General features: G+C 46.4%; 2 protein-coding genes across 3 annotated transcripts; both read left to right on the forward strand.

Moving 5' to 3' along the window:
- Positions 1-673: 673 nt before the first annotated feature.
- On the forward strand, positions 674-15896 carry gsk3ab (glycogen synthase kinase 3 alpha b). Of its 2 annotated transcripts, none has more exons than XM_066719422.1 (10): positions 674-1074; positions 2085-2269; positions 2960-3043; positions 3283-3393; positions 3574-3704; positions 3917-4121; positions 5410-5505; positions 9249-9435; positions 11815-11892; positions 13019-15896. In XM_066719422.1, exons 1-10 carry the CDS (start codon positions 900-902, stop codon positions 13093-13095), a joined length of 1329 nt encoding a protein of 442 aa, XP_066575519.1. In that variant the 5' UTR covers positions 674-899; the 3' UTR covers positions 13096-15896. The 2 variants fall into 2 exon arrangements, with proteins under 2 accessions (XP_066575519.1, XP_066575520.1); XM_066719423.1 differs by having other exon boundaries at positions 13022-15896.
- A 586-nt stretch (positions 15897-16482) lies between these two features.
- znf574 (zinc finger protein 574) lies at positions 16483-25889 on the forward strand. Its single transcript, XM_066717915.1, has 7 exons — positions 16483-16548; positions 19022-19209; positions 19364-20756; positions 20992-21601; positions 21749-21846; positions 21993-22456; positions 24930-25889. Exons 1-7 carry the CDS (start codon positions 16530-16532, stop codon positions 25548-25550), a joined length of 3393 nt encoding a protein of 1130 aa, XP_066574012.1. The 5' UTR covers positions 16483-16529; the 3' UTR covers positions 25551-25889.
- Positions 25890-26217: the final 328 nt, after the last annotated feature.

The following is a 26217-nucleotide window of genomic DNA, read 5'->3' on the forward strand; positions in this document are numbered from 1 at the left end:
TTAACGCAACATTTACTTATTTATTTCAGCATGGAGAATCCTTCATAACGTGACGGGGCTTTGAAGTATCATTAGACTGATATAAAGCATTGTCTGAATTAACCATTAATGATTTAGGAATTAAGTCATCTTGAGTTTCATTGCATCTTCAAATTTCCGTCTTGTCACGAATGTGTGTATGCTAACCCGTATCTGCTCATTACATAATTGATATAAGGGTATGGATAACTACAAGATTGTCTTATAAATGTTTGTTAGTTTTTTGCTTTTTTGCTACATGGTTCCAATGCTAGACATCAGGGATTAAAGGGTAACATAGTAACTCGTCATGCGTTGAAATCCTATTTTATTGAAGCTAAATAAATTACTTCCTGATAACGTTCCGTGTAACTACATGTTACCGTTTTGATAGAGCGCTGTCAGGAGCAGAGTTTATGCTCACCCAAGATGGTGGAAAGAAATCTTCTTCAGCTACACAGTACATTAATGCAAGGAACAATCTCTTCCTATTATGTATCTATGGTCTCTCCTTTTGTATGCAAATACCCGAGCGATACGCGGTGCCGAAAGAAGGGTTTCCCGACTGGCATCTCGGTCATTGTAGTCGTTTGGTGGTCGATGAAATCGAAGCAAGCAAGCCAGGAACCCCTCGAAAATGAACTCAATTTCCCAGAAGGCAGTGTGATCAGCCGGTGCGTCAGGTCTGTAGAAGCTCCGACAGACAGACACAGAGAGGGAGAGAGACAGAGGGAGACGGGGATTGAAATACACACTGATACGATATTAATACAGTCTCTCTCATAACGATTATCAGCGACAAAAATACGGACAGTCGCTGCCCGCCTGGCCCGAACTACGGACCCCCGACCCCCCCCACCCCGACACCCTCGCACAGAGACATGAGCGGCAGCGGGCGGCCCAGGACCAGCTCGTTTGCCGAGCCGCCGGGGGGCCCCGGAGCCGCCCCGGCCGCCACCGGAGCGGTCACTGCTGGGGGGAGCGGCACAGGAAAGTCCGGGGCTTCGCAGGCCTCGGGGGGCAGCTCGAGCGGGTTCGGAAACTTGAAACTGGGCAGTGAGTAACTCCTTCGTTTTTCTTCTGTTTTGAAAGATTAAAACAGCAGCCTACGTCTGCAAACGAGACGAGGAGAGCGAGTGATAGTGGTGTGGTAATGGGATTAGACTCATTCTGTAAATCAGTGCCCAAAATGCAAGGTTTATTCAAAGGCTCACGAGAGAGAGAGAGAGACTGAGGGGCCTCGGGGAAATCGGGGCGTCGGGGGAAGGAGAGGAGGGTGAGCCGGGGGAGGAGAGGGGTGGGACGGACTGTGCCGTAAGGAAACAGCGGGGATTGAAGCTCTATCCTCCTGGGCGAGGAGAGGAAGGGGAAGCCAGAGGCCGCTCCATGTCCGAGCGATTACTTAATTATCTACTAAAACGAAAATGCTTATTTACGAAAAATAATCTTTGTCCGTTTTGCTCCTTTGTTAATGTACTTTCTGCTTCATTAATTATTAGAGGTATCTTGTTGACTGTGGCAGTTTTGTAAAGTAACTTTCGAATACATTATGAAATCGGCGTTTGTAAGGGTTTAATGAAGTAAACATTTGTTGTTTTCAGTTTTCGGTGAGCTGGAGCGAAAATATAGCGAAATCGAGAGATCAGGAAACAGGATTCATGATACTTCTGTCTGAATTAATGTTGTCGAACGATGGTTCTGTAGAGCTACTGGGATCTGGTACTGACTCCTGCTGTACTGTAGTGCGTCTCTCCGGGACTCGGACTGGAGACCCTATTGTACTGTACTGTAGATCTCCAGGACCAGGATTGGAGACCCTGCTGTACTGGACTGTAGTTCTCCGTGACTAGGGCTGGAGACCATAGTATTGTACTGTACTGTGGATCTCCAGGATCTTCCCTGGGGACCCTTCTTCCTAGGCGGTGATCTTCTCAGAGTCCAGCATTGTTTTTGAGGTGAACACTTCTGGAGGGTGGGATGACTAACTGATACGCTGTGCCTCAATTGGTACTTCTCTCCAGGTGTGAAAGCAGACTGGAACTGACGTTTTGGGGGTGTATTTACAGGGGACAGCAAGGTGACGACAGTAGTGGCCACGCCGGGACAGGGCCCTGACCGCCCACAGGAGGTATCATACACAGACGTCAAGGTTATTGGGAATGGCTCGTTTGGTGTGGTGTACCAGGCCCGGCTGATAGACAGCACAGAGATGGTGGCCATTAAGAAGGTGCTGCAGGACAAGAGATTCAAGGTATAGACACCCGAGAGCTGAGAATACCATACAACAGGAAGTATGGGCTGGTATTAAATTTGGCAGTTCTGCTACATGAGGGATAGTGACATTGTTTGCATTTAGATTGATTTTATTTTTTTATTAAAAAATGTAAACTTTAAATGAACAAAAATATTTTACAGGCCATTGTAACATGTTTTAATGTTAAAATCAGTCATACTTTTCTTCTAACAATATGGGAGTTAGTCTGGCACCACAGACAGACCAGCTAACCACTTAAAATTGACATTGCTGCAATTTAGAATTTGCGTTAACAATTTTCACTTTTCCTGCCTGCAGCGCACTCTGAATTAGCGATTCAATTAAATCCATCAACAATGCCAAAATAAATTCCTTATCAAAATGTCCTTTTATACAGTAGACTCCATAAAGACACTGCAGACATAGATCTGTATGTTTTACTCTAGACACTGCAGACAGATTAGATCTGTATGTTTTAGTGCAGACACTGTATGGAGCTGTATTTAACTCTAATAAACACGATTATAGAGCTATTTATATCCATTTAGACATTGTATAGAGCTTTATCTAACAATATAGACAATGTATAGTTCTTTATATAACTAACTACAGATTGTAGATTGTAGAGTGTCATTTAAGTACACTGTATAGAGATGTATATAACAGTGTAGACCTCTCTCCTCTCAGAATCGGGAGCTACAGATAATGCGGAAGCTGGATCACTGCAACATTGTACGTCTGCGCTATTTCTTCTACTCCAGTGGTGAGAAGGTGAGGACTGGCAGCTATTACGGTCATCGTGGTAATCTGTGACTGTTCGCATTGGGATTTTTATAGTTTTTCTTGTAATAAGTGTTGGTATTGTTATAATTGTTTTTGTTTTGTTGGTTTTTAGTTATTTTATTATTAGTATTGATAGTATCATTATGATTTAATTTTTATTACCTGTACCCTCTCCTCCCCCCTTTCTCTTCTCTTCTCTTCTCTCTCTCTCTCTCTCTCTCTCTCAGAAGGATGAGGTGTATCTGAACCTGGTCTTGGATTTTGTGCCTGAGACCGTGTACAGGGTGGCACGCCACTTCAGCAAGGCTAAGCAGACCATCCCCATCATCTACGTCAAGGCAAGATGCTCCCTCTTCTCTCTCTCCCTGAAACTCACTCCAACTCTCTCACTCTCTGTCTCTGTCTCGTGCTCTTTTTTATTATTATTTTTATTTATTGTCAGATGCCCTTATCCAGGGCGACTTACAAAATAAATTTCTCACATTTTCTCTTCTTCTCTGTCTGTATATTACCTGCAGGTGTATATGTACCAGCTGTTCCGCAGCCTGGCCTATATCCATTCCCAAGGCGTGTGTCACCGTGACATCAAGCCCCAGAACCTGCTGGTGGACCCTGAGACTGCCATCCTCAAACTGTGCGACTTCGGCAGGTAGGTTACAGCAGCCCGTGTGTGTGTGTGTGTGTGTGTCAATGTATCTGACTCCTCCATTGTCTCTCAGTGTGGTGTTAATGTACAAATGATTTAATGTACAAATCCTATTTAACAACTTTCTCTGTCCCCCCTCCCTGTTTCCCCAATCTTTCATCATAGTTATTGTAACTATAATAACCACAATAATCTGTCCCCTCTCCCCCTCCCAGTGCCAAGCAGCTGGTCCGCGGGGAGCCCAACGTGTCGTACATTTGCTCCCGGTATTACCGTGCACCGGAGCTCATCTTCGGTGCCACCGACTACACGGCCAACATCGACGTGTGGTCAGCCGGTTGCGTGCTGGCTGAACTGCTCCTGGGGCAGCCCATCTTCCCTGGGGACAGTGGCGTGGACCAGCTCGTCGAGATAATCAAGGTGAGCTGCCACTGGATGGGGTGTACTTGTAGAGGCTTGGGAGGGCTGGCATTTTTGTGTTTTGACCACAACACAACCAAGTTAAACCAGCTTTGACCAAGAACTTGTGACTGTAATGAAAAACGGACCGGGTCGCTAAAAATGGCAGAGTTTGAAAATAATGTAGTCACAGCAGTTCTGAGTGTTATGGATGAACCAACAGGTTGGTGATGTATGTAATGCAAACTATTGTCATACACATGTCAGAAGTTATATACCAATAAATCATGCAGAATATCTCTACATTGTCAAAATGAAAAACAAATTCAGTTGTTTTGAGCAATCGATCAATTGCAGATCTGCACACCCAGACTTTTGGTAGATATAGATATACACAGTGTAATGTTTTTTAATTTATTATATTTAACTATGGCATACAATGCCTCATGTTACGCAACCATGAACCGAGAGCCGAGTCTCATACTGTGTTCACGGGGTCCTGTGATCACACCGCAAAAACACAACCATACAGACTGATGACTTGGTCATAGCGTGAAAACACGACTAGATTTACATATTGTTTGCGTTTCCCTACTGACTATTTGTTCCTGTTAGTGAGTCCGAACCAAACCGGCGCCTTTGTTCGAACAAATAACCCAGTAAACACAATGGCAGGAAACTTGAAAAAACTGGGAAATTGTCAAACTTTTATAGACACTTTCAGAATATTGGTTCCTGTTCCCTCTCCCGAATCCACATGCTTCTGTAGCATCTCGTTCCCATGGCTACAACACTAATGCCAACTTTCTCCGTTTTCTGTGTGAAAGGGTTCATGCCTGGATTTTGCTGGCATGTCAGTGTGAATGGGTCTTATGTTGGGATGAAGCATCCACTGCCATCTTTCTTGAGAAGATGTTAGGGCAATGTCCCTGTAATATGCAGGCTGATCAGAAAGAATACAGAACATCTTGTATGTAAAAGTAATGTTTATTCAACAACATGAAGTGAGCAAATCTTCCACAGGCAGACCACCGTGTCAAAAACTTTCTTTCACTAGGTTGACGGACAAACCATAGATCACTATAGATACTAATGCTTATCTGTTTTTCTTTCATCTGTGTTTTGCCTGAGTAGTTCACTGTGGATAAGTAAATAACACATAAAGTTAAATCAATCCATGCGCACATCCCCTCTCACTGTGCCTTTAATCCTCTCTCCCCACTTTGTCCTCATCTACGTCCCTCCCCCAATCCTCCTCTTCCCTTTTGCTGTTTTGTTCAATCTATATTGATCTCTCCCTTTCTCTCAGGTTTTGGGAACCCCGACGAGGGAACAGATCAGGGAGATGAACCCCAACTACACAGAGTTCAAATTCCCTCAGATCAAAGCACATCCTTGGACAAAGGTACTTAGCTCCCCCACATCTGTCTCTTTGTCTCTGTTCAATTCAATTCTAAAAAGCTTTATTGGTATGACTAATTGACATTTGTGTTGTTCAAGCACTCAGTAACAGGTCAATGGGGAACAATACATACAGGAATTACAGATTCTTAACATGTGTTTACAGACATTTGACATCACATTGTTGGATACATGGTATACATAGTATAGCATCCTCCCCAGCAGCATGGCTGCTCTGTTGGTCAGTGGTCAGGCTTGTGAGTCTATAGGAACAGTGTCCCTGATGGCAGTGTGTTTTGGTCAGTGCGGTAAGAAATGGGCCTCATCCTCCACTACCTCCTGTTCACACGGCCCTCACACTCTCCTCTATGGGTTTACCTGTCTGCCAGTGTCGGCCTCTCTCTCTCTCTCTCTCTCTCTCTCCAGGCTGTGGCAACTCAGTCTGTACTGGCTCAGGATCTGTGTTTGGGGTCTTTTACCGTGGTCAGGTACTGAGCTGGGCTGAAACCCCTCTGCAGACTGCGTTGGCACTCCATGCTGTAAAGTATCTTTGTGCCGTTTCCTGATGAATTCAACACTGTCGCCCGTGAGATCAATGCTGATGTTAGAGCCCACTTTCTGTACACTAGGGTTGGTGTGGCTGTGGTCACTGAGATGCTGTCTTAGTGGGGACCAGGACTTCAGGGCTCTTTTGTGCTCAGTGAGCAGCAGTGGGAAGTTCCCATTGTTGGCTGTGCTACATTGCAGCTGGAGCAGGTGTGTGCAGAACTCCTGATGCATCTCCTCATTGGGGCTCCTGTCCCCCTTGCTGTGGTCAGGGTGGGTCACTGGTCCGCACACCGGGAGATTTTGTCTTCAGACAAATTTTCACAGGGCTTTAGGTGGTACAGCTTTTTCTTGTCCCAGACGGCAGGAAGCTCTCTGATGTGCTGACTGTCAAGCTGAGGCAGGTGCAGCTGGCTGTGTGCTGGATTATGTTGTCATGGGTGAAATATAATTTGTGCATCTGGTTGTTGGCTTTGTTCTTGAAGAGCATGACTAGTGTTGTCCAGGTTGGCAGCGAGGGCCCAGTCTGGGATGCTCAGGCTGTGCTGCAGCACTTGCTGTAGGGCGGACATTAGGACTGGGGTGTCTACGTAGAGCCACAGTTTGACTATGGAGTGGTGCAGTGGGGGCCAGAAGGCCGTGCTCTGCTCAAGCACTTTGGTCCGCTGGTGGATGTAGCAGTTGAAAAGTGTGGGACTCAGCTCCCTGTCTCACTCCGTGACCCGGCCAAAATGACTCTGTCCTTTTGTTGTCCACCTTCACACTACAGTGGCTGTGCTCTGATGCGCTCTCTCTCTCTCTCTCTCTGATAAGTGAGGCCACCTGCAGCACTATCACTCTCAATTTGTTTCGGATGCCGTTGTCCCCACTGGCTTTTTTACATTTCAAGGATTTAATTTGTTTTCCAGCTCCGTTAATGCTATCTGGGTGTCCTCAGGTTTTTTTGGGGTGTTTTCTTTAATGACTCAGTTTAGTGACTAATGTTCTCAGTTTATTGAGATTCTGGTTTTGTCCTCATTTCTCTCTGCTGGTTGTTTTTATTCCTCTTCTATTCTTAGGCTGATTTTAACTGCTGTTGCCCCCAAGATGTTTGTAAATGTCTTCACTGTCAGCTCCCTCTGTTATTCATAATGTGTGGTGTTGAACTGCTGAAGCAGGCACAGTGTGTCTGGGCTGCTGCTTGCTTCCTTATATTCCGTGGTGCTTGATTCTCTCCCATCCTTGTGCTCTCCCTCATGCAGTGTTCCGCTTGTAGCTCCCAGGCTGAAGAGGTGGGATGCACAGTTCTGGCTGCTGTTGGGCTGACCTGATCTTCTCCTGTATAGCAGTGTTTGGACCGATACATTTGCTCTCACTATGAATGCTTTGTTGATGGTGTTGGGGTCTCTGTCAGTGATGGCACAGTCCACTACACTGGGACTGAGTGCAGACCCTGTAGATATAGGTGTGCCCTGAGAGCTGTGGTGCAGGTGAGCTGGTGCTGTCTGGTACTCTCCCCGCTAAAACATCAGTTTCTGGGACAGACCAGTCAGAGACGAGAAGAGTTTGCACAACAATTTGTTTTTCACAGACGCAGGTATACCCTGCTAAGCGCAGATTCATCATGAGTGCATGAGATAATGAATTTTGCGGTAGGTGGGGGTGGGGGAGTTGTGGACTGCACACGGGGTATGAGTCAGAGGTACATATTCTTTTATTAAGAGCCATAGGTGAGTGTCTCCTCTTTTAACCGGGGTGAAGCAGTCTGTGAGCTCCTCTCTGTGCCTCACCATGACCCCTCTTGTCATGACATCTATGTTCTGGAAACTCTTTCCAAAGTCTGGGCCTCTGGTTTTAGCTCTGAAGGCGGTAGCGCAGAGCCCCAGAGGAGGTCTTACTACTTGGCTGAGCTGATGTGTGGAACACTGTTGCATTAGGGTGTTTTCACACTTGGCAGGTTTGGTTAGATTAAAACGAACTCTGGTGCGATTGCTCTGTTAGTGCGGTTCATTTGAACAAGTGTGAACGCTGCCACCCGAACCTTGGTGCGCACCAAACAAGCAGACCGAGACCGCCTGAAAAGTGGGTCTCGGTCCACTTCCAAACGAGCTCTGGTGCGGTTCGATTGATTATATGAACGCAACGGACCAATGACGTCTAAACGGACCAATGATAGGATGTGATGTCACAAGATGCGACCCATAGAGTACTTGATTCTTTGATTTCAAAGGACAGAATGATCAAGCATACCTGGTTCTTATCATAATAGGAGCTATATTGCCCAATGTTCGGTACAGGCGTCGGAACCACTATGTCCTTGCAGCACATCGTCGGTGAAGTGTGGAACGGAGGAATTCCTGGTGCTGTTTTGCCTCCGGCCATGTGTCCACCAAAGCATTTGTTCCTGAGGCCAGCGTATTTTTCAGTTGTTTGCAATGGGAGCGCTGCATATTTAAAAAGCCAGAAGTGTGACGCGGTACTGCATGTCTATTCCGGCGCTGAGCGCTGGGTGTTTTTTTCTGGTCGCTGAGAGTTGAAAAATGTTCAAGTTTAGGTAAAACGCAGCGCTCATCACTGTCACTTTTTACCCAGCCGTCCAATCACAGTGGAGGAGGGGCGGGACAAATACGACACCGACCGTCTGTCCTTTCTCTCTGTGTGCTTCATCCAGAGCAAGGGCCAGAGCGATTACTCTACCTTGTGCCGACATTGTACATTCAGTATTTGTTAGCAACACAAACTATCTGTGGCATTAGGTACTTCAACACGTTACTTTCACGGATATTCCGTATCATTGCACCTCCAAAGCACTCTCAAGCTCTTTCAGAAGAGCGCCGGGCATTTTCAGCTGCAGAAAACGCTTTGGTGGACACACGGCCTCCTCGTTTGATCTCAGCTGGTGTGAATACATATAAACACAAAGCCAACGAGCGCATTTAGCCCAGGAGATAGCATGTTGTTTTTTTTTTTTGTTTTTTTTTTTTTGTTTTTTTTTTTTTACAATGTTCCATCAGAAAATATACGTCATAAAAGCTGTCCAATCAGGTTGTGACCTTATCCTTATGACTTTTTTTTATGTTCGGTGTTAAACATGCAAGTGTGAATGCTAAGCGAACCAGGACTAAATGTATCATCTTCGTTTCTGGTCCGAACCAAGAGAACCGAACTACAAGTGTGAACACACCCTTAATGTTGACCCTCCTTCTCTCCCCCACCCTGCAGGTGTTCAAGCCGCGCACCCCTCCTGAGGCGATCGCGCTGTGCTCGCGGCTGCTGGAGTACACGCCGGTGACGCGCCTGTCCCCGCTAGAGGCCTGTGCCCACGCCTTCTTTGATGAGCTGCGCGAGGCTTCCGCCCGGCTGCCCAGCGGCAGGGAGCTGCCCAGCCTCTTCAACTTCAGCCCAATAGGTCAGTGTGTTTGAGAGCATCTGCATGTGCACATGTTTGTATGTGTGTGTGAGATGTGCGCATGCATCTCTGTTCAGTATGCTTTATTGGCATGTCATAACATGTTGCCAAAGCATTTTCACAAAGATCCAAATGAATGTAGAAACAGGAATAATTTAGAACGGGGAATTAACAAAACAAAACAAAAAAGTTTAGATGTACATTTATACAAATATATATGTTAAAATATGATTCTGGGTTCCAAAACTGTGACCACTATTTTTTCGTCCATGTACAACTCAAACCACAATAAATGTAACTGTGCTTGTAGTATATATCAACAGAGCATTATCTGAAATCATCTTGTGATGAACTTACTATAATGTCCACTGGATGCTTGTTTTGGGTTGGTTTTCTCAGTTCAGGATGACTGGTCATGCTTGCAACACGATAAATATGGTGAAGGACACGGGTGTCATTTGTGTCAGAGCGAGGCTCTGTAGCCTCCTTTTTGTAAGTTGTTTACGTCATTAAGGAGTTCCGTTTGTCTGGGATGCTCCATGATCTGATTTCAACAAAGGTCTGTTTTCTTTTAATTTAGTAGTGGTCATAATGTATGTAACTTAGCGGACACAAAAATCTGTTTCTAAATGTAGAATATAATTGTATCACCAGAGATTGAAAATACACTACTGATGGGTAGTTTTTTTTGCATCAAATTGTCAAATATGAACATTCATTTTCATCATAAATAACCACAAATCAAACATTGTAAAAATTAATTAAATTAGAATACGGTAGAATAAAGGAAAAATATAAAAATATACATGTTCTATACATTGGAACCAAGACCAAGGTATATGAGCAATTTCACACACACAGAAAAATGTGCATGTTCTATACATTAGAGCAAATACTGTGATAGTGTGCTGGTCTAGCTTATATTTGCATTTTACACATGTCAGATTCTCTCAAGTCCTCCTCAGTGCTAATGCTGATCACAGTGGCAGGTTTTGGCGCAGGCAGGACAGCACAGCTGCATTTGTTTTACAAAAATGTATTTAAAAATGCCCTCAAAAGTAACTTATTTAATACATTTGTTAGATCTATTTGCAATATGAATCATAACCAAAACACGATGTAGTATTTGAAATAGTTTTATAAATACCATGTATAATTTCAGTTTTATCCTACATTGTCTGAGATCTGTTTTTCACTAATTTTCTTAAGATGTTTTACTGTGATCTGAGCTTGCTTGTCATTTGGAGTTTTTGTTTGCTAATATCCAATCAGCATCTTTAGTGAACATTCCTATTGTGAATTTTGACAAGCGATTTAACTTTTCAGTAAAAATGTGCATCTATGCCATAGTATATGGTAATGGATACTCAAATGCAGCACAGCTGTCAAAAACACTTTCTATTGGTTATGAGGGTGTTGGTAAAACACGTTTATTAGTTTATGAGCCCTGTGTTTCTCAGTGGGTATGTGTTTGTTTCACCACGGCACTCAGAAGTGTGGGCGTGGCGCCGCTGTGCATGGAATCACTGTGGAGTTGGAAGCTTCCAGTGAAAACTAAAGCACCATAACTTAAAAAATAATGGTAAATAAATGAATGTAAAACCAAATAAAAATGTTTGTTTGTCTGAAGTCTCACGAAGGATTTTATGGTAATTTGAAATAAATATTTTGCCAATAGTTTGAGAATATCGGTGCATTATCGGTGGAATATGTGCCAATAGATATTTATGTTAAAGGCCAATGTCGTCTGATAATATTGGTGCTCTGATACATCTGTTGGGCCCTAGTTTTATTATTCAGTGATTTTCACTATGCTGTCTGTAGGTGGATTTGAAAGTTTGTAATCGGCAGGGATATAACGGGTAACAAACGTTACCGGTATTTTGTAAGCAAATTTCTCATTCTGATTAATTGACCATTCTCCAAGTATATAATTAGGTATATACAGATGACACACAAATCCAGTCTTCTGTATGGTGTTAAGACTGTAAATATTCCTCAAATAATCAGTCAGGAATTTTACATTTTACTGCTTTATTTTCATACATAATCTTTGAAAATTTTTAATAGCAAGAATAAAACCACCACATTTTATGAGGTATACCTTTTATTCATGTTACCTAGAGAGACGCAATTATGTAGTACTTACCTGCACCTGGGCTGTAAGTAAAGTACCCCTAGTATCATATTTGAACACATTATACATCACAACATTATGAACAGAACTGGAGAAAATCTGTATTGAAAAATAAATCAATAAAAATTGTAGAGATCTCCTCTCCAGCTGTGCCTGTGGAAGGAGCTCTGTCTGTCAGAGTGTAGGAATGTACTATAGTGCCAGTCTTCCTGCATTAACTTCTATCTCTCTCTTTCTCTCAGAGCTCTCTATCCAGCCTCAGCTGAACTCCACACTCATTCCTCCACACGCTCGCGCACAGACCACGCCCACCTCGCACGGTACGTCTCCACGTCTGTGTTTCCCAGACAGTGCTTTACAGTGTCAGTGTGAGTCTCTGTATGTGTGTAACAGTGTCAGCCACTGTTTACATTGCCACTAGTATTTGGAAAACTGAATATTATCTTTTTCTCACCCTCTCTCAAATTTCAAATTCAAAAAGCTTTATTGGCATGACCAGTGAAAGTATTGCCAAAGCAGGTGTAATGACTTTAACAAAAACAATCAATGTGAATAATAACAATCGTAGCAGTAGCCATGACAATACTGATCTATACTATTAACAGAAGATACATTTATAGAAAATAATAACATAGGAGGGATTAGGGTTAGTTTCTCTACCCCCCCCAAGTGTGTGACCCCCTGTCCTTTATCCTGTGCCAGGCTGTTTCTGGGGGTTTGTCAGGTCTGGGAAGTTTTGTGTAGAGTTCTATAAATTTGGGTGACATTTTTAGGCTTGCTAACTTGAAAGTAATACAATTGCAACGTCTCAGATCAGTATTGTACAGAATTAAAGCGTTGATGGCTGCACTGTGTGATAAAAACACACCAACTTCTGTCCCATCCATTGACAAGACCCAGATTTCCTAAATAGTTCATTATGTCAGTGACAAGGTCTTGACTGATTTAATAAAAATAAACATTATACCATATAAGCAAAATAGTTTTCTATGTAGTCAATGTGATGGCTTCTGGCAGTTCTAGGTAAATTGGATAATAACTTTGTAACTGACGGCTCTAGTGTTAACACCTGCAGTAGTCTGTTGTGTTTTCATGCAGGTTAAACAGAATGAAACTTTTAAAAACAAAAGGACATCCTGTGACACTGGCCCCACTGGCATTGTTGCTGGTAACTGATTTTTTAATTTTGTTTAAACCCTGAGAATTCTCTGCATGGGGTGACATTTATACATAATAAGAGGTATAGAATTGTTTTGAAACACTGCTCTTTCTCGTGCAATATATAATCCACCTTCTTGTATTCCAATCTCTTCAACGTTCCGAATACGTGTCCCATGTAAACACATTGTGTGTAACTGTCTCTCCCTGACTGTGTGTCTGTGTAACTAATTTGTGTATCTCGGTGTGTTGGTATTGGTGTATAACCACTGTTTCTGTCTTCCTCAGCAGAGGGCAGTGTGGTGTCAGACAGCAGTCCCGCCCAGCCCAGTCCAGCACCAGGACCTCTAAACAACAGCACCTGAGCACCCCTCCCTACCTCCCTCCCTCTATCTCTGTCTGTCTCTCACATCCCTCCTTCTCAACCCCCCCACCCCCCCCACCCCTAACCCCCTTCGGCTCCAGACAGAAGGAGAGACTAAGAACAACAAATTTCACACACACACACACACACACACATATAAACACACACACATATACATACATACATGCATACACAAACACACACTGCACCCCACACCCTCTCAGATCCCCGACTGACATCCAGTTCTCTTAATGTTACTGTCAAATGTTTGTTTTAACTGTAGTTTTACCCTGTCTGGACACTGACACTGACAGGGCGGCTACAGCCACTGCACACTGGACCGTGTTCAATTGTCCAGTGTGTCCGTACTGGACTGTGTTGTACTGGACATTGACTGCATTGTACTGGACTGTACTGGGCTTGTTGCACTGGACACTGCTGCCCTGTGACTGGACTGCTCATAATCTCTTTATCAAGTTCACTGTCCTGTCCAGTCTGTCAGAGTCTGGTCTGTCACAGTCCAGCAGTGACTAAGGAAGCTCTGTCATTATCAGTCAGTTGATATTAATGTTAATAATAATAATAATAATAATAATAATAATAATAATGCTGATGGTAGTAGTGGTGGTGATGGCAGGGGGACAAGGGAGGGACTGGGGGGGCCGGGTATTTACTTTTGTTAATTTTATTTTATAAACACGAGGTTTATTTATTTATTTTAAATGTGTAGATTTTTGTTTTTTTACAACCAGGAAGAGTGTCATATATATATATATTTTTTTTCTTTTTAAAGCAAATTCTGTTGGCCCCATCCCCCCCCTTCCACAATACACTGCCTGACAGGGGTCTCCAGCTCTGCAGAGCTACAGCACAGTACAGCATGGTCTCCAGCCCTGGTCCTGTATTGTATTAACCTGTACCGTACTGTAGCTCTATAGGACCCAGGCTGGAGACCATGCTGTACTGTACTGTACTGTACTGTGTTGTGCTGTACTATAGGACCTAATTGAGGACTATGGAGTTATGTGGCCTGTGTCTGGGTGGAGTGCTGTTGCTGCAATGTGGAGGCACTATTAATTTTCTCATTTTAACATTTTTATATCATACGGTTATCCATAGCCGGAATTGTTTTAGAAACTCAGAAGTAGAGAGAGAGAGAGAGAGGGGAGGGGAGGGAGAGCATTCTGCTTTCTGGTTGTAAATTTTATACTTTTATTAAATTATACCAAAAAAAACATTTGCTTGCTTTTGTTTTCCATATTATTATTATTATTATTATTATTATTATTATTAATTGGGAAACCATTTTACAGTGGTTTTTAACAGGTCTCGTGGGGGAATGTCTTGTGTAGCAATAGCGGGCCCTGGTGGCTGAACTGTGGTAGTGCAGCTGCTGCAAATTTTAAATAACTACTCTGGTTCGTACAAAGTCTTAATATTAATTATTTCAGAAGGGACCTTTTAAATACAGATGTCTGTGGATATAAGCATATTCTATATAAATCAATAAACATTGACATTGGTGTATAAACTTAGTAACCATTCAAATAAAGGGAAAACAATTTACCTGAACTAGTGGCGTTATTGTATTGCCCGTGTGAGTGAGTGAGAGAGAGAGAGAGAGAGAGAGAGAGAATGGATGATAGACAGAAAAGATGAGGTGAACATATTGGTTAGGAGACTTCTACAGTGCCGAAGATTGTGTTGATCAAAGTCTATAAATTATAGATAACGTATTTATTATATTTATTGGAGCAGGGGTGATTGGATAGGACTGAGTGTGGGAGCAGTACCAAAGATGGGGGCTATGGGGCAGTTGTACACACAGGGCAGTGCAGTACAGTAGGGGACAGTGTAGAGACTAAAAATGTTACCCTCTCTCTAACTCTATCTCTCTCTCTCTCTCTCGGTGTGTGAAAGGTCACTCCCACTGAAAAACAATTTATAAAATAAAAATGACAATTTCTGAGGATGATTTTTAATGTATTATTATTATTACTATTACTATTCCCAGAGAGACTGGTCAGGGTGTCACTAAAACAGATGGGGTGAAGAGGTTTGTGAACAGCAGTACTGATGTACATACACATTGACATACACACATTTACATACTAACATACACTCTCTCTCCCCATCCCCTCCCCCTGTCTGTTACCATGTCTCTTGGTCTTAAAACCCACAACTTTACTGTGCGCACAAATACACTACTGATATAAACACTGTACTGATGCACTGTACTCACTGCTCCACCCCCAATGTTCTTTAGAGCTGGTACTGTTAGTGTGTGTGCAAGAGGATGAGAGTGAGTTTGAGAGTGACTGACTGGGTGTCCATTTCTGTGTGGGAACACTGGCATTTCAACACAGAAAACATATTAATTATTGTTATTTTTCCTGCTGTTATTGTTTTTAAGGGTTGATATGAAGCTGTGACACAACTGCGACTGTCTCCTGATAAAGGAGAACTGGGTTTAATTTCTTTCACCAGAGTTAAAAATAAATAAATAAAACAATAAAAATCAAGTCCAGAAACAAGATTGGATACTCCTCCCTGACTTGGAGCCATCTCTCTTCCCTCCCCTCTTTCCTCTGTGTTTCTGCTCCTGGTGAACTGTACATATCAACTACTCTCTCTTCTGTTATGTTGGGTTATTATTATTACTATTAAGATTCTTACTTAATACTTAAGACTGTCCTGATGATTTTGTTGTGGTTGTGGCCGCGTCGATGTGTTGCTCTGTGTTGTGTCGGCAGCAAGCCGCTCTCTGTAAATACACTGAATCCTGAGCCCCCAGAGGGACAAGCTCTCGTCTCACCTCCTTTATTGATCCATCCATGTTGCTGTCTGTCTCTCTATCTTCCTGTGTGTTGCTGTCTGGGTGCATGTCTCTGTCTATATCTCGGTATGCTTGAGTGTGTCCGTTTCCGTGTGTTTGTCTCTGTCTTGCAGTATGTATTTTATGGTGGTGTTTCTCTCTCAGCCCTGCCTGTATTTCTTTTCATAGATCTTATTTGGTTTAAATTTTATTATAAATTAAGGCTTTTTACAAAATCAGTGTCTCTGAAGCTACAGTAAGAGTACAGTAGGGTCTTCAGCCCTGGTCCTGGTGAGAGAAAAGCAGAGATGAATGTTGTACTGTACTGAATTGAACTAGTGTTCAATACTATACGGTACTGTTGAACGACACCGCACTATATGGTGCTTTGTTAATTTGTATACGTGACTACAATATGCAGTAGTGTCGATGATGGGTGCAGAGCATCTCCACCACAATGAACCATACGTGTTTTAAGGCTCTGCGCCTGCGCCCTTAGCCGCTGCTGTGACGCACGTGCAAATACTACATGGTTTGACTGGCTCGGGTCCTTCATTGGGGACTGTGAGTATAGTGAAAGAGCCAATCAGGGGCGGCGTTGCTGAGACGTCCCTGAGCGTATGCAGGGTGGTGTTTTCGGTAAGTAAAACGTTGCTGTTTTATGATTATTATTAGATTAATCACTCCGATCTGCAGGGCGATCTCTTTCCCCCGTAGAGGTGTACCGCCTGTCCGTCACACCCTCCCCAGCTCGCAGGCATTGCGGTCCCGGTGAAAGGAACATAGACACGGCAGGGCGGCTGGCAGATGAGCGGCGGCCCACCATAGAGCTTGGAGCGGCGGAGTAGAGCGACTAGCGCCTCGCCCGCCGGGATAGCGTCTGTCCGCGCACACACCGCCCGGTGCCCGCGAATACTACCGTAGAAATCTCTCTACATCTGCTGATTGACTATTTAAAAAATAACGCTACGGTTTGCCTTTACTACTTCTTAAGTTAATGTTTATCCTACTTCAACTCCTCTTACTGCTACCGTTATTCCTACTGTTGCGCTTGCTTCTCCTACTACTGATACGTTACGAATTTATGTTAGTACTACAACTATCATCACAAGTACTACTGCTACTACAACTGCACAGCAACAGCAGCACTGTACTCCCAGTGCTGCAGGCCGCAAGGAAAATGCGGCTACTTGTTTAGACCTGCGATTCCCTGTGTGGTTGTATGTGCGCAATTTTTTGTTTGGTTTTTGTTTTTGTTTTTGTAATTAACTGTACAGGGGGTAATGCAAAATAGCCCTTTAAACACCAAGTCACAGACCCACACTTTTGTGGACACATACTGTAGAAGTACTTCCAAACGTTGAAATATTTGCATTTCATACGGTTTAACTATGACATTTAGGGAGTTGAAAACGGGCCACTGGTTACAATGCAGGTCTATGGGGAAAATGAAGAAGTGTTATTATATTTCCTATCAGACAATATTCTAGGACAGTGTTTCTCAAACCTGTCCTTGAGTACCACCTACTCTGCTGTTTTTTGTTCCAACCGAGCTCTCAATTACTTAATTGAACAAATAATTATCTAATTAGAGCCTTTTAATTATTTTTAACAGTAGGGGTTTTCAGTTAAGTATAACATTGTTTAAGGAAAATATTCAGGAACCACATTTTTATCAGTTACACAATTTAAAGAGTTAAATTTAATCAAATTACTTCAATTAAGGGTTCAATTAAGTAATTGAGAGCTCGGTTGGAACAAAAACCAGCAGGGTAGGTGGTACTCCAGGACATGTTTGAGAACCACTGTCCTAGGAAATTTTGCAATATATCACATTTTTTACCTATACTTACCTATACTGTAGTTTTTGTTTTTGTTTGTTTTTTGTTTTTCCTGGAGCAATGCTCAATTGTAGAACAGCACTGCCCCTTACTTGAGATTGAACCCACAACCCTCCTCTCCAGAGTACAGAGCCTTAACCACTATTCAGCACTGCATATATCAGTGTGAGTGTGTATTAGTGTGTATATCACTGTGCATGCATGCATGCATCACTACACAGCACAATGCACACACAAACACACACTCCAGCAAGGAAAGCAGCTACAGAACCAAGCAATCCAGCACAGCAGGTATCTAATGGCCAATCTCAAAAGCACTTTGAAAACATAAGCAGAGGCACATCCACGCACTGTGCACCCTCGTTAATGGAGGTCTCTTGTGTGTGTCCCCTTCTCAAAGTGAAACTAGAACAAAGAAAAATAAATCTGGATTTCAGTATTCGCGACTAGATTGTCACGTGGGGGAAAAGCACGAATACTCAAAATGACAGCATTATTCACCTAATCCCCACCCCACTTGGGGGCAGTAGCATGTGCAGTGGGGATAGTGGTTTCCAATCACCAGTCTGGTCTGTAGCAGATTGTATCCTGCATCATTACATAGCAATGTAGAGAGCAGGCCACTACAGTACAGTAATGTATAGTCATAGTCATGTAACAGTACAGGCAGAGAGAGGAAGAAAGAAAGATGCTGTGACGTGTGTGCTGGCTGTGCCGTTCGTGCTGTGCTGGTCAGTGATAGTTTATGACCACACACAGCCAGGCCGTCGTGGGGAATGAGTGGGGACCGCTGCCCTCCACCCCACGTTTTCATCTGGCACTTGTCCAGTGTTGTGAACACAGGGTCTGCTCCAGCGCAGGGGCCTCTGAGTAGCTGGGTGTAATATTATGCCAAAGTCTGACCGACCTCGTGACCTGTCTTCTAGTTCAAGCTTGCCCAGACGTCACCGCTTTTGGAAAGGTGCACTGCAGGGTCTGCACAGACTGGGGAGAGTTTGTCGTGAGCACAGCCTCTCTAGCCCTATCTCTGTACCTCTCTCTCTCTCACACACACACACACACAGTGACACACAGTCAGATTTGATTCCATTCCATTCAATCCCCAAAAGCATTACTGGCACCACTAAATTGCATCAGTATTGCCAAAGCTTTGACACGCGTGAACACACAGATGCTCTCACAAACTTAGACTTATTCGTGCCCTCTTTCTCTCTCCCTTCTCCACACCCACCTCACTCTCACTCTCTCTCCCTCCATCACCTCTCTCTCAGTGTCAGGGATGGAGAGTAACTCCTCCCAGTCCCTAGAGGACGATGGCTCCTGTCTCTACATGTGTTTCCGCTGCTACCAGCTCTACCCCTCCCTGGAGGAAGTCCTTGCTCATCAGATGACATCACATCCTGAGGACAACGGGGAGGATCCGCCCACTGCCATGGTGCCCCCTGATGCGCAGACTGAGGTACTGCACTGACAGAGGGAGAGAGGGGAGGGAAGGTGGGACGAGGGTGAAGAGAGAGATGGATGGTAGGTGTGTAAGAGAGACAGCCAGTGTCTTTTGGGATGTCTTTGTCCATAACGTCCTCTCCCTCCCCCATTCTCTTCATCTCCTTCAGAGTGTGCAGTGGTATCAGTGTGGGCAGTGTGCCGAGTTACTGAGTTCAGCGTCAGACCTGTTCTGGCATCAGCAGCACAGTGACTGTGCCCACCAGAGCCAGCCCAGCCCAGACATGGCAACCCACCAGAACAGCGCAGACCCCCTCCTTCCCCCCACCCAGCAGCAGAACCAGCCAGGCCCGACCCCACACAACCTGGTGGCCCTGCCCACCCCCCAAACCCTGATCCGGTACCAGTGCGGCGAATGCGCAGTGGTGTTTGATTCTCTGGGCCTGTGGCAGCGGCACCGCAAACTGGGCCATTGTACCAGTTCAGAACTGGGAGCCGGAAAAGAGGAGGAGGAGGAGGAGGAGAGACCAGGGGAGAATGAGAGGGAAGGGGAAAATGAGGCAAGGGAAGAGGGGGAGGGAGCACGAGAGGAAGAGGAAGTGGTTCGGACAGAGGAAGGGAGAGGAGTAGAGGAGGGAGAGAGGGGGGAGGAGGGTGTGAGAGAGGGAGAGAAGGAAGAAGGGGGTGGGCTCAGGGTGGCATTGGTGAGCAGAGACCACTCCTATTTAAACTGTGCCACAGAGATGGGGATGGAAGAGGAGGGAGAGGGGGAGGGGGAAAGGAAGAACCCGGTTACCAAGCAGGCAGAGGGTGTGGAGGTGCAGACTAGTTCTGAGGCCGACCCAGGGTTGGAGGAAGAGGGACAGAAGGGGGTAGCCAGTGAGGGAGATGAAGAGAGGGTGGGGGAGTGGTTGGTGGTGGGTGCAAGCGGTCTGGGCACAGGGCCCCAGTGTGTGCCGGCACCGATCCAGTTGGCGCTGTGTGTGGACTGCGGCTCGGGCTTTGGGTCAGAGACAGCGCTGTCTGCCCACCGCTCTACCCAGCACGGCCACCAGGGGGCGCTGCACACCTGCACAACCTGTGGGCTAACCTTCATGAACACCACCAAGTACCTGTACCATCGTAGACTGCACCGTGGGGCAGGGGCAGGGGTGGGGCCAGGGAGAGAGGGGGTGGGTCCAGGGGGGGGAACTGGAGGAGGGGGCATGGGGCTAGGGAGAGGGGGAGGTGGGAGGGAGGCAGGGGCTGAAAGCCAGGGAGGGGGAGAGAGAGGGAGAGGAAGAGGTGGTGGGTTTGCAGGTAGAGAGAGAGGGAGAGGGGGTGGGCGAGAGTCAGAGGAGGGGATGAAGCGGGAGAGCCTGGCAGGGAGGGAGAGTGTGACTGGGGGTGTGGTTATGAAGGAGGAGAGACAGGGGGGGGAGCCAGTGTTGGTGCTGCAGGGCCAGGCAGTGTTGGGGGAGCCAGGGGGGGTGCTGTACCTGATACCCGGCTCCACGGTGTCGCCTGCCCCCCCACAGGAGGATTGCGGACAGACCACTGATTCCCCACGCAAGAGACAGAAGGGTGAGTCTCTACACTACACTACAGCACAGCACAGTACAGTATAGAGCAGCACATTACAGAACAGGATAGTACACACTAATACACTGCAGTACAGCAGAGTACACTGGTGCAATACATGATAGTAGTGCGGTACACTATAGAACAGTGCACTCACATACAACTGATTGAGAGCAAATTTGTCTTTCATTCTCTCTCTCTCTCTCTCCTTTCATTCCCCTCTTCCTTGTCTGAGCAGTCTCGACAGAGGATGGAGGGCAGAGCAACCCCCCCTTAAAGCAGGACCTGGGGGGGGCAGGAGAAGGAGGAGAGGGAACAGGGAGAGGCGAGGTGGAGCGGCAGCAGGAGGAGGGGCTGGTGGTAACAACCATAGCGGTGGCGGCGACCCCCGCACCAGACAAGGAGCAGACATGTGTTGTTGCACCCTCCTCGCAACACAGAGCTACCAGTGCCAACCCGAGCCCCTCCCCCTCCCTCTCCTCAGCCCATGTGTGCCCCCACTGTGGCCGGGGCTTCCGCCGGCGCTGCCACCTGCGCACGCATGTCTTCTCCCACACCGGCGAGCGACTGTACCCCTGCGCCGCCTGTGGCAAGGCATTCTCCTGCCAGAGCAACCTGTCGCGCCACCGCCTCACCCACTCCGGCCGCCGGCCCTACAGCTGTCAGCACTGCGGCAAGAGCTACACGCAGTCTGGCTCGCTGAAGCAGCACCGCCTGGTCCACATGCAAGAGGACGCGGGTGCGGTGGAGGCAGGGGTGATGGAAGGTGGTGCTGCCCCCCTGCTTCCTCACTCCTGCCCTGACTGCCCCGCCTCCTTCAAGACGCGCACGCACTTGCTCATACACAGGTGAGATACACCCCCACCACCTGACAGCAACACACAGGTGAGATACACCCCCCCACCAATCCAGTCCAATTTAATTCCCTCCCTCTCTTCCCCTCTCCCTCTCCTTCTCTTTCTCTCTCCCTCTCTCCTCCTCTCTCTCTATCTCAGACACTCTCACACAGGTGTGCTGCCATTTCCCTGCCCAAACTGTGACCAGGGCTTTCTGCGCAGGAACCAGCTGCAGCTCCACCTACTGTCACACCAAGGTCAGGTCAGGGGCCACACGGGCTTATTGGGGCAAAAGGTCAAAGAGGGCATCAGCATCTTCTCTAGTCTCTAGTCTAGTTAATTTTCAATCAGTCAGTTGATCAGTGTCTATACTCATCCCTCCTCCTTCCCCACTCTCTCTCAGGTCGGGAGCCCCTGTCCTGCCCTCAGTGTGGCTCTCAGTTCCTGCGACAGTCAACTCTGGATGCTCATGGGCCACGCTGCGGTGGGGCCCAGGGAGGGGGCCCGGGGGGACGGGGCCGTGGCCGAGGCCGGGCCGGCGGGGCAGAGTGTGAGTTCTGTGGTCATCGCTGCTCTTCCCGCGAGCGCCTGGAGCTTCACCGCCTGTCCCACTCCGGCCTCTCCCCACTGCCCTGTCCACGGTTGTCATGCCGCCGCCGCTTCGCCTCCGACCCTGCCCTCCAAGAGCACCTGGCCGCCCACCACGGCCCCGAGGACGATGCTGAGGGACACGTCCCTGGAGACAGACATGCCCCCAGCCAGCCCGCCCCCAGGCCCTTCCACTGCGACCACTGCGGGAAGAACTTCACCACCCAGTCCTCCCTCACTGTGCACCTGCGCATACACACCGGAGAGCGGCCCTACCAGGTACACCCAGCTGCCTGCACACACTTGCCTGCAGTCAGTTAACTATAATTAATAATAATCAATTGCTAATCTCCATCTCTCTCTCTCTTCATTTTTGCATTGATCAGTTCCAAAAAAATGTGAAAAGTATTTATTAAAGAATATTTCCCTAATTTGGGAATATTTTTTGCAGTGCAGGAAGATGTACATCTCTGTGTCCACCTCTCCTGTCTCACAGTGACCACAGTGCCAGTCCTCTCTGGGCAGCCAGGTCTGCCTGTGTCACCCAATCTCGATGGCCCAGCTGTGGTCACTGAGCTGTACTCGGGATCTGTCTCTGCTTCGTATCTCTGAGAAACTCGGCCAGGGTGGAGTCTCTGTTTAAGGCCCGATAGCAATCTAGTTTACTTTGGGATTTAGTTTTATTGTTCCAGATGGGAGGTTTTGGTTTTGGTCTTTATATTTGTTAGACTCTGTTTGGAGGCAGGTAAGCAGTGCTGACCTGAAGCTGCTCATTGTTGGCAGTGTTAGTGAGGTTCTCTTAGGTTAGGTTGAGCTCTTGGATTTGGAGGGCCTTGCACTGGAGTGAGTCTGACTCAAACTTTAAGTGCTCTTTTCTCGATGTTGATAAGAGCTGGGTAACGTCCTAATTCTGCCCTGCATGCATAGTTTGGTGTGCTTCTTTGCACATGCAGTATGTTTTTATAGAGTTCAGCATGATTGGGTGTTTGTCCCACTTCACTAAGTGTAGTCCTGTTGACTGAGTGGACCCCATACCTCACTACTGAACAGTACAATGGGCTTGATCACACTGTCAATTAGTTTGAGACAGATCTGTCTTTTTTAAATCATGTTTACTGCCAGGGCCCAGGTCTGACAGTACTGCTCTAGCAGGGCCAGGTTCCACTGCAGCCCCTGTTTTGTGGGCGGCGGCAGCACCAGGTCATCTGCGTAGAGCAGGAACTTTACTTCTGTGGAGAGTGAGGCATTTACTTGTCTATGAGGGTGTGTAGGATGTAAATATGATTTGTAGTGCGATGATTTGGTAGAAAGCCAATCTGACTCTTACTCAGGACACTGTGCTTGGTAAGGAAGGCCAGTATCCGGGCGTTAATGATACTGCAGAACACCTTCCCCAGGCTGCTGCTCACACAGATGCGCCGGTACAGTGCCTTGCGAAAGTATTCACCCCCCTTGGCATTTTTCCTGTTTTGTTGCCTTCCAACCTGGAACTTTTGGGGGTTTGTATAATTTGTTTTACACATCATTCCTTCAATTCTGACCAGTTTCCCAATACCTGCCGATGAAAAACATCCCCACAGCATGATGCTGCCACCACCATGCATCACTGTGGGGATGGTGTTCTCGGGGTGACGAGGTGTTGGGTTTGCGCCAGACATGACATTTTCCTTGATGGCCAAAGAGCTCAATTTTAGTCTCATCTGACCAGAGTACCTTCTTCCATATGTTTGGGGCATCTCCCACATGCCTTTTGGCGAACAGCAAACGTGTTTGCTTATTTTTTTCCTTAAGCAATGGCTTTTTTCTGGCCACTCTTCCGTATAACCCAGCTCTGTGGAGTGTACGGCTTAAAGTGGTCCTATAGACAGATACTCCAATCTTCGCTGTGGAGCTTTGCAGCTCCTTCAGGGTTATCTTTGGTCTCTTTGTTGCCCCTCTGATTAATGCCCTCCTTGCCTGGTTCATGAGTTTTGGTGGGTGGCCTTCTCTTGGCAGGTTTGTTGTGGTTCCATATTCTTTCCATTTTTTAATAATTCATTTAATGGTGCTCCGTGGGATGTTCAAAGTTTTGGATGTTTTTTATAACCCAACCCTGATCTGCACTTGTCCACAACTTTGTCCCTGACCTGTTTGGAGAGCACCTTGGTCTTCATGGTGATGCTTGCTTGGTGGTACCCCTTGCTCAGTGGTGTTGCAGACTCTGGGGCATTTCAAAACAGGTGTATATATACTAAGATCATGTGACACTTTGATTGCACACAGGTGGACTTTATTTAACTAATTATCTGACTTCTGAAGGTAATTGGTTGCACCAGATCTTATTTAGGGGCTTCATAGCAAAGGGGGTGAATACATATGCACGCACCACTTTTCTGTTTTTTATTTTTTAGAATTGTTTTAATTTCACTTCACCAATTTGGACTATTTTGTGTAAAAAATTTCGCAAGGCACTGTAGTTGTTGGGGTCACATTTGTCTCTACTCTTATAAATTGGGGATATTGGCTGGTTCCATATGTCAGGGAAGTAACCAGTACTGAGTACCATGTTGAAATATGTAAGCATTACCTTTTGCAATTGTGGGCTTCTGTGTTTGAGCATATCTATACTGATGCTGTCAGTGCTGCAGGCTTTTCTGGGTTTAAGTGCCTGGAGCTTTCTAGTTAATTCCTGTAGGATGGTTGGAGCATCAGTTGTGTTTTGGTTATTTTTAATTGATTGTTCAAGTAATTTCTCTCTCGCTCTCTCTTTCAGTGCTCTCACTGTGGGAAGCGTTTCCGGCAGATCCCCCACCTGCGGGACCACGAGCGTCTCCATGGTGACTCACGGCCCTTTGCCTGCGGGGTGTGCGGGCGGAGCTTTGTGCTGGCGGCGCGGCTGGCAGAGCATGCCCGCACGCACAGTGGCGAGCGCCCTTACCCCTGCCCGGCTTGCGGGCGGCGCTTCCGCTCGCTCTCCAACCTGGGCAAGCACCGCAAGACGCACGCCAAAAACGATGACAAGAACAATGCCGCTGCTGCCACACGGAGGACTGGGGGACGGAGGGCTATCGGTGTTAGTGTTGGTGGGGTCGGAAGTAGTCCCGGTCAGGAGGGCGAGGCGGCAGTGCGCACCATTCTGTTGGTCCAGCAACCATCTCCTTCTGCCGACAAAAGTAGTGCCCTCTCGCTGCTCTCCCACACACAAGCCCACGCCACCCCCTCTGCCTCATCCCTCTCTCTCCTCCCTTCACCACCTCCTCCTCCTCCTCCCTCTGTTGCTCCTGCCCCCTCCCTCATCCTACTACACTCCTCTCTGTCACCAGGGCAACAAGGGGAGGAGCTCACGCCTGTGATGTCACACACCATCGAGGTCATCATCGAGGAGACTGTGTAGAGAGGGAGGAGAGAGAGAGGGCAGGGGGACATAAGGTAGGCAGAGGATGGAAAGAGGGGAGGAGATAGAGGGAAAATGTAAGGGAAATGGGAGAGGGGGATGAAGGGGAGGAAACAAGGTTGAAGGAAAGGGGGACAGGATGCAGGAAACAGAGATGGGAGAGAGGGAGAGCGGAAGGGGTCAGGTATCTATGAAGCAATGTCTGTGTGCGGAGCATGTCTCCATGGGCTTGAGGCTTGGGGGAGGGGGTGCACATGTGTACAGCCATGTTAATAGTGTGTTTTATGACCTGTACTGCCCATCATTATATATAATAAACATTTTTACTGTCAAAACTGACCCTGGGCTTCATCAGGACTTGATTTTCATGTATACATTTTTGTCATGTGAGAGACAATTTCGGTAGCACACCTGTTCGAGTCTGTTGGCGTAACACTGTACTGTACTGTCCCACACTGGTACTGTACTGTCCCACACTGACACTGTACTGTACTATCCCTCACTAACACTGTACTGTACCATACTAACACTGTACAATACTGACACTGTACTGTCCCACACTGTCAGTGTACTGTCCCATACTGACACTGTACTGTACTGTACTGTCCTACACTGACACTGTACTACACTGAACTACACTGACACTACTATAGTGTCCCAACTGTAC

This window comes from Amia ocellicauda, chromosome 12 (genome assembly GCF_036373705.1).
Source record: "Amia ocellicauda isolate fAmiCal2 chromosome 12, fAmiCal2.hap1, whole genome shotgun sequence".
NCBI classification, from domain to species: Eukaryota; Metazoa; Chordata; class Actinopteri; order Amiiformes; family Amiidae; genus Amia; species Amia ocellicauda.

Coding starts and splice junctions, on each gene's coding strand:
- gsk3ab (XM_066719422.1), top strand. CDS start 900: ATGAGCGGCAGCGGGCGGCCCAGGACCAGCTCGTTTGCCGAGCCGCCG. Junction 3,394..3,573: donor TCCCCATCATCTACGTCAAG/GCAAGATGCTCC, acceptor TATTACCTGCAG/GTGTATATGTACCAGCTGTT. Junction 5,506..9,248: donor AAGCACATCCTTGGACAAAG/GTACTTAGCTCC, acceptor CCCACCCTGCAG/GTGTTCAAGCCGCGCACCCC.
- znf574 (XM_066717915.1), top strand. Junction 19,210..19,363: donor CCCCTGATGCGCAGACTGAG/GTACTGCACTGA, acceptor CATCTCCTTCAG/AGTGTGCAGTGGTATCAGTG. Junction 21,602..21,748: donor ACGCACTTGCTCATACACAG/GTGAGATACACC, acceptor TCTCTATCTCAG/ACACTCTCACACAGGTGTGC.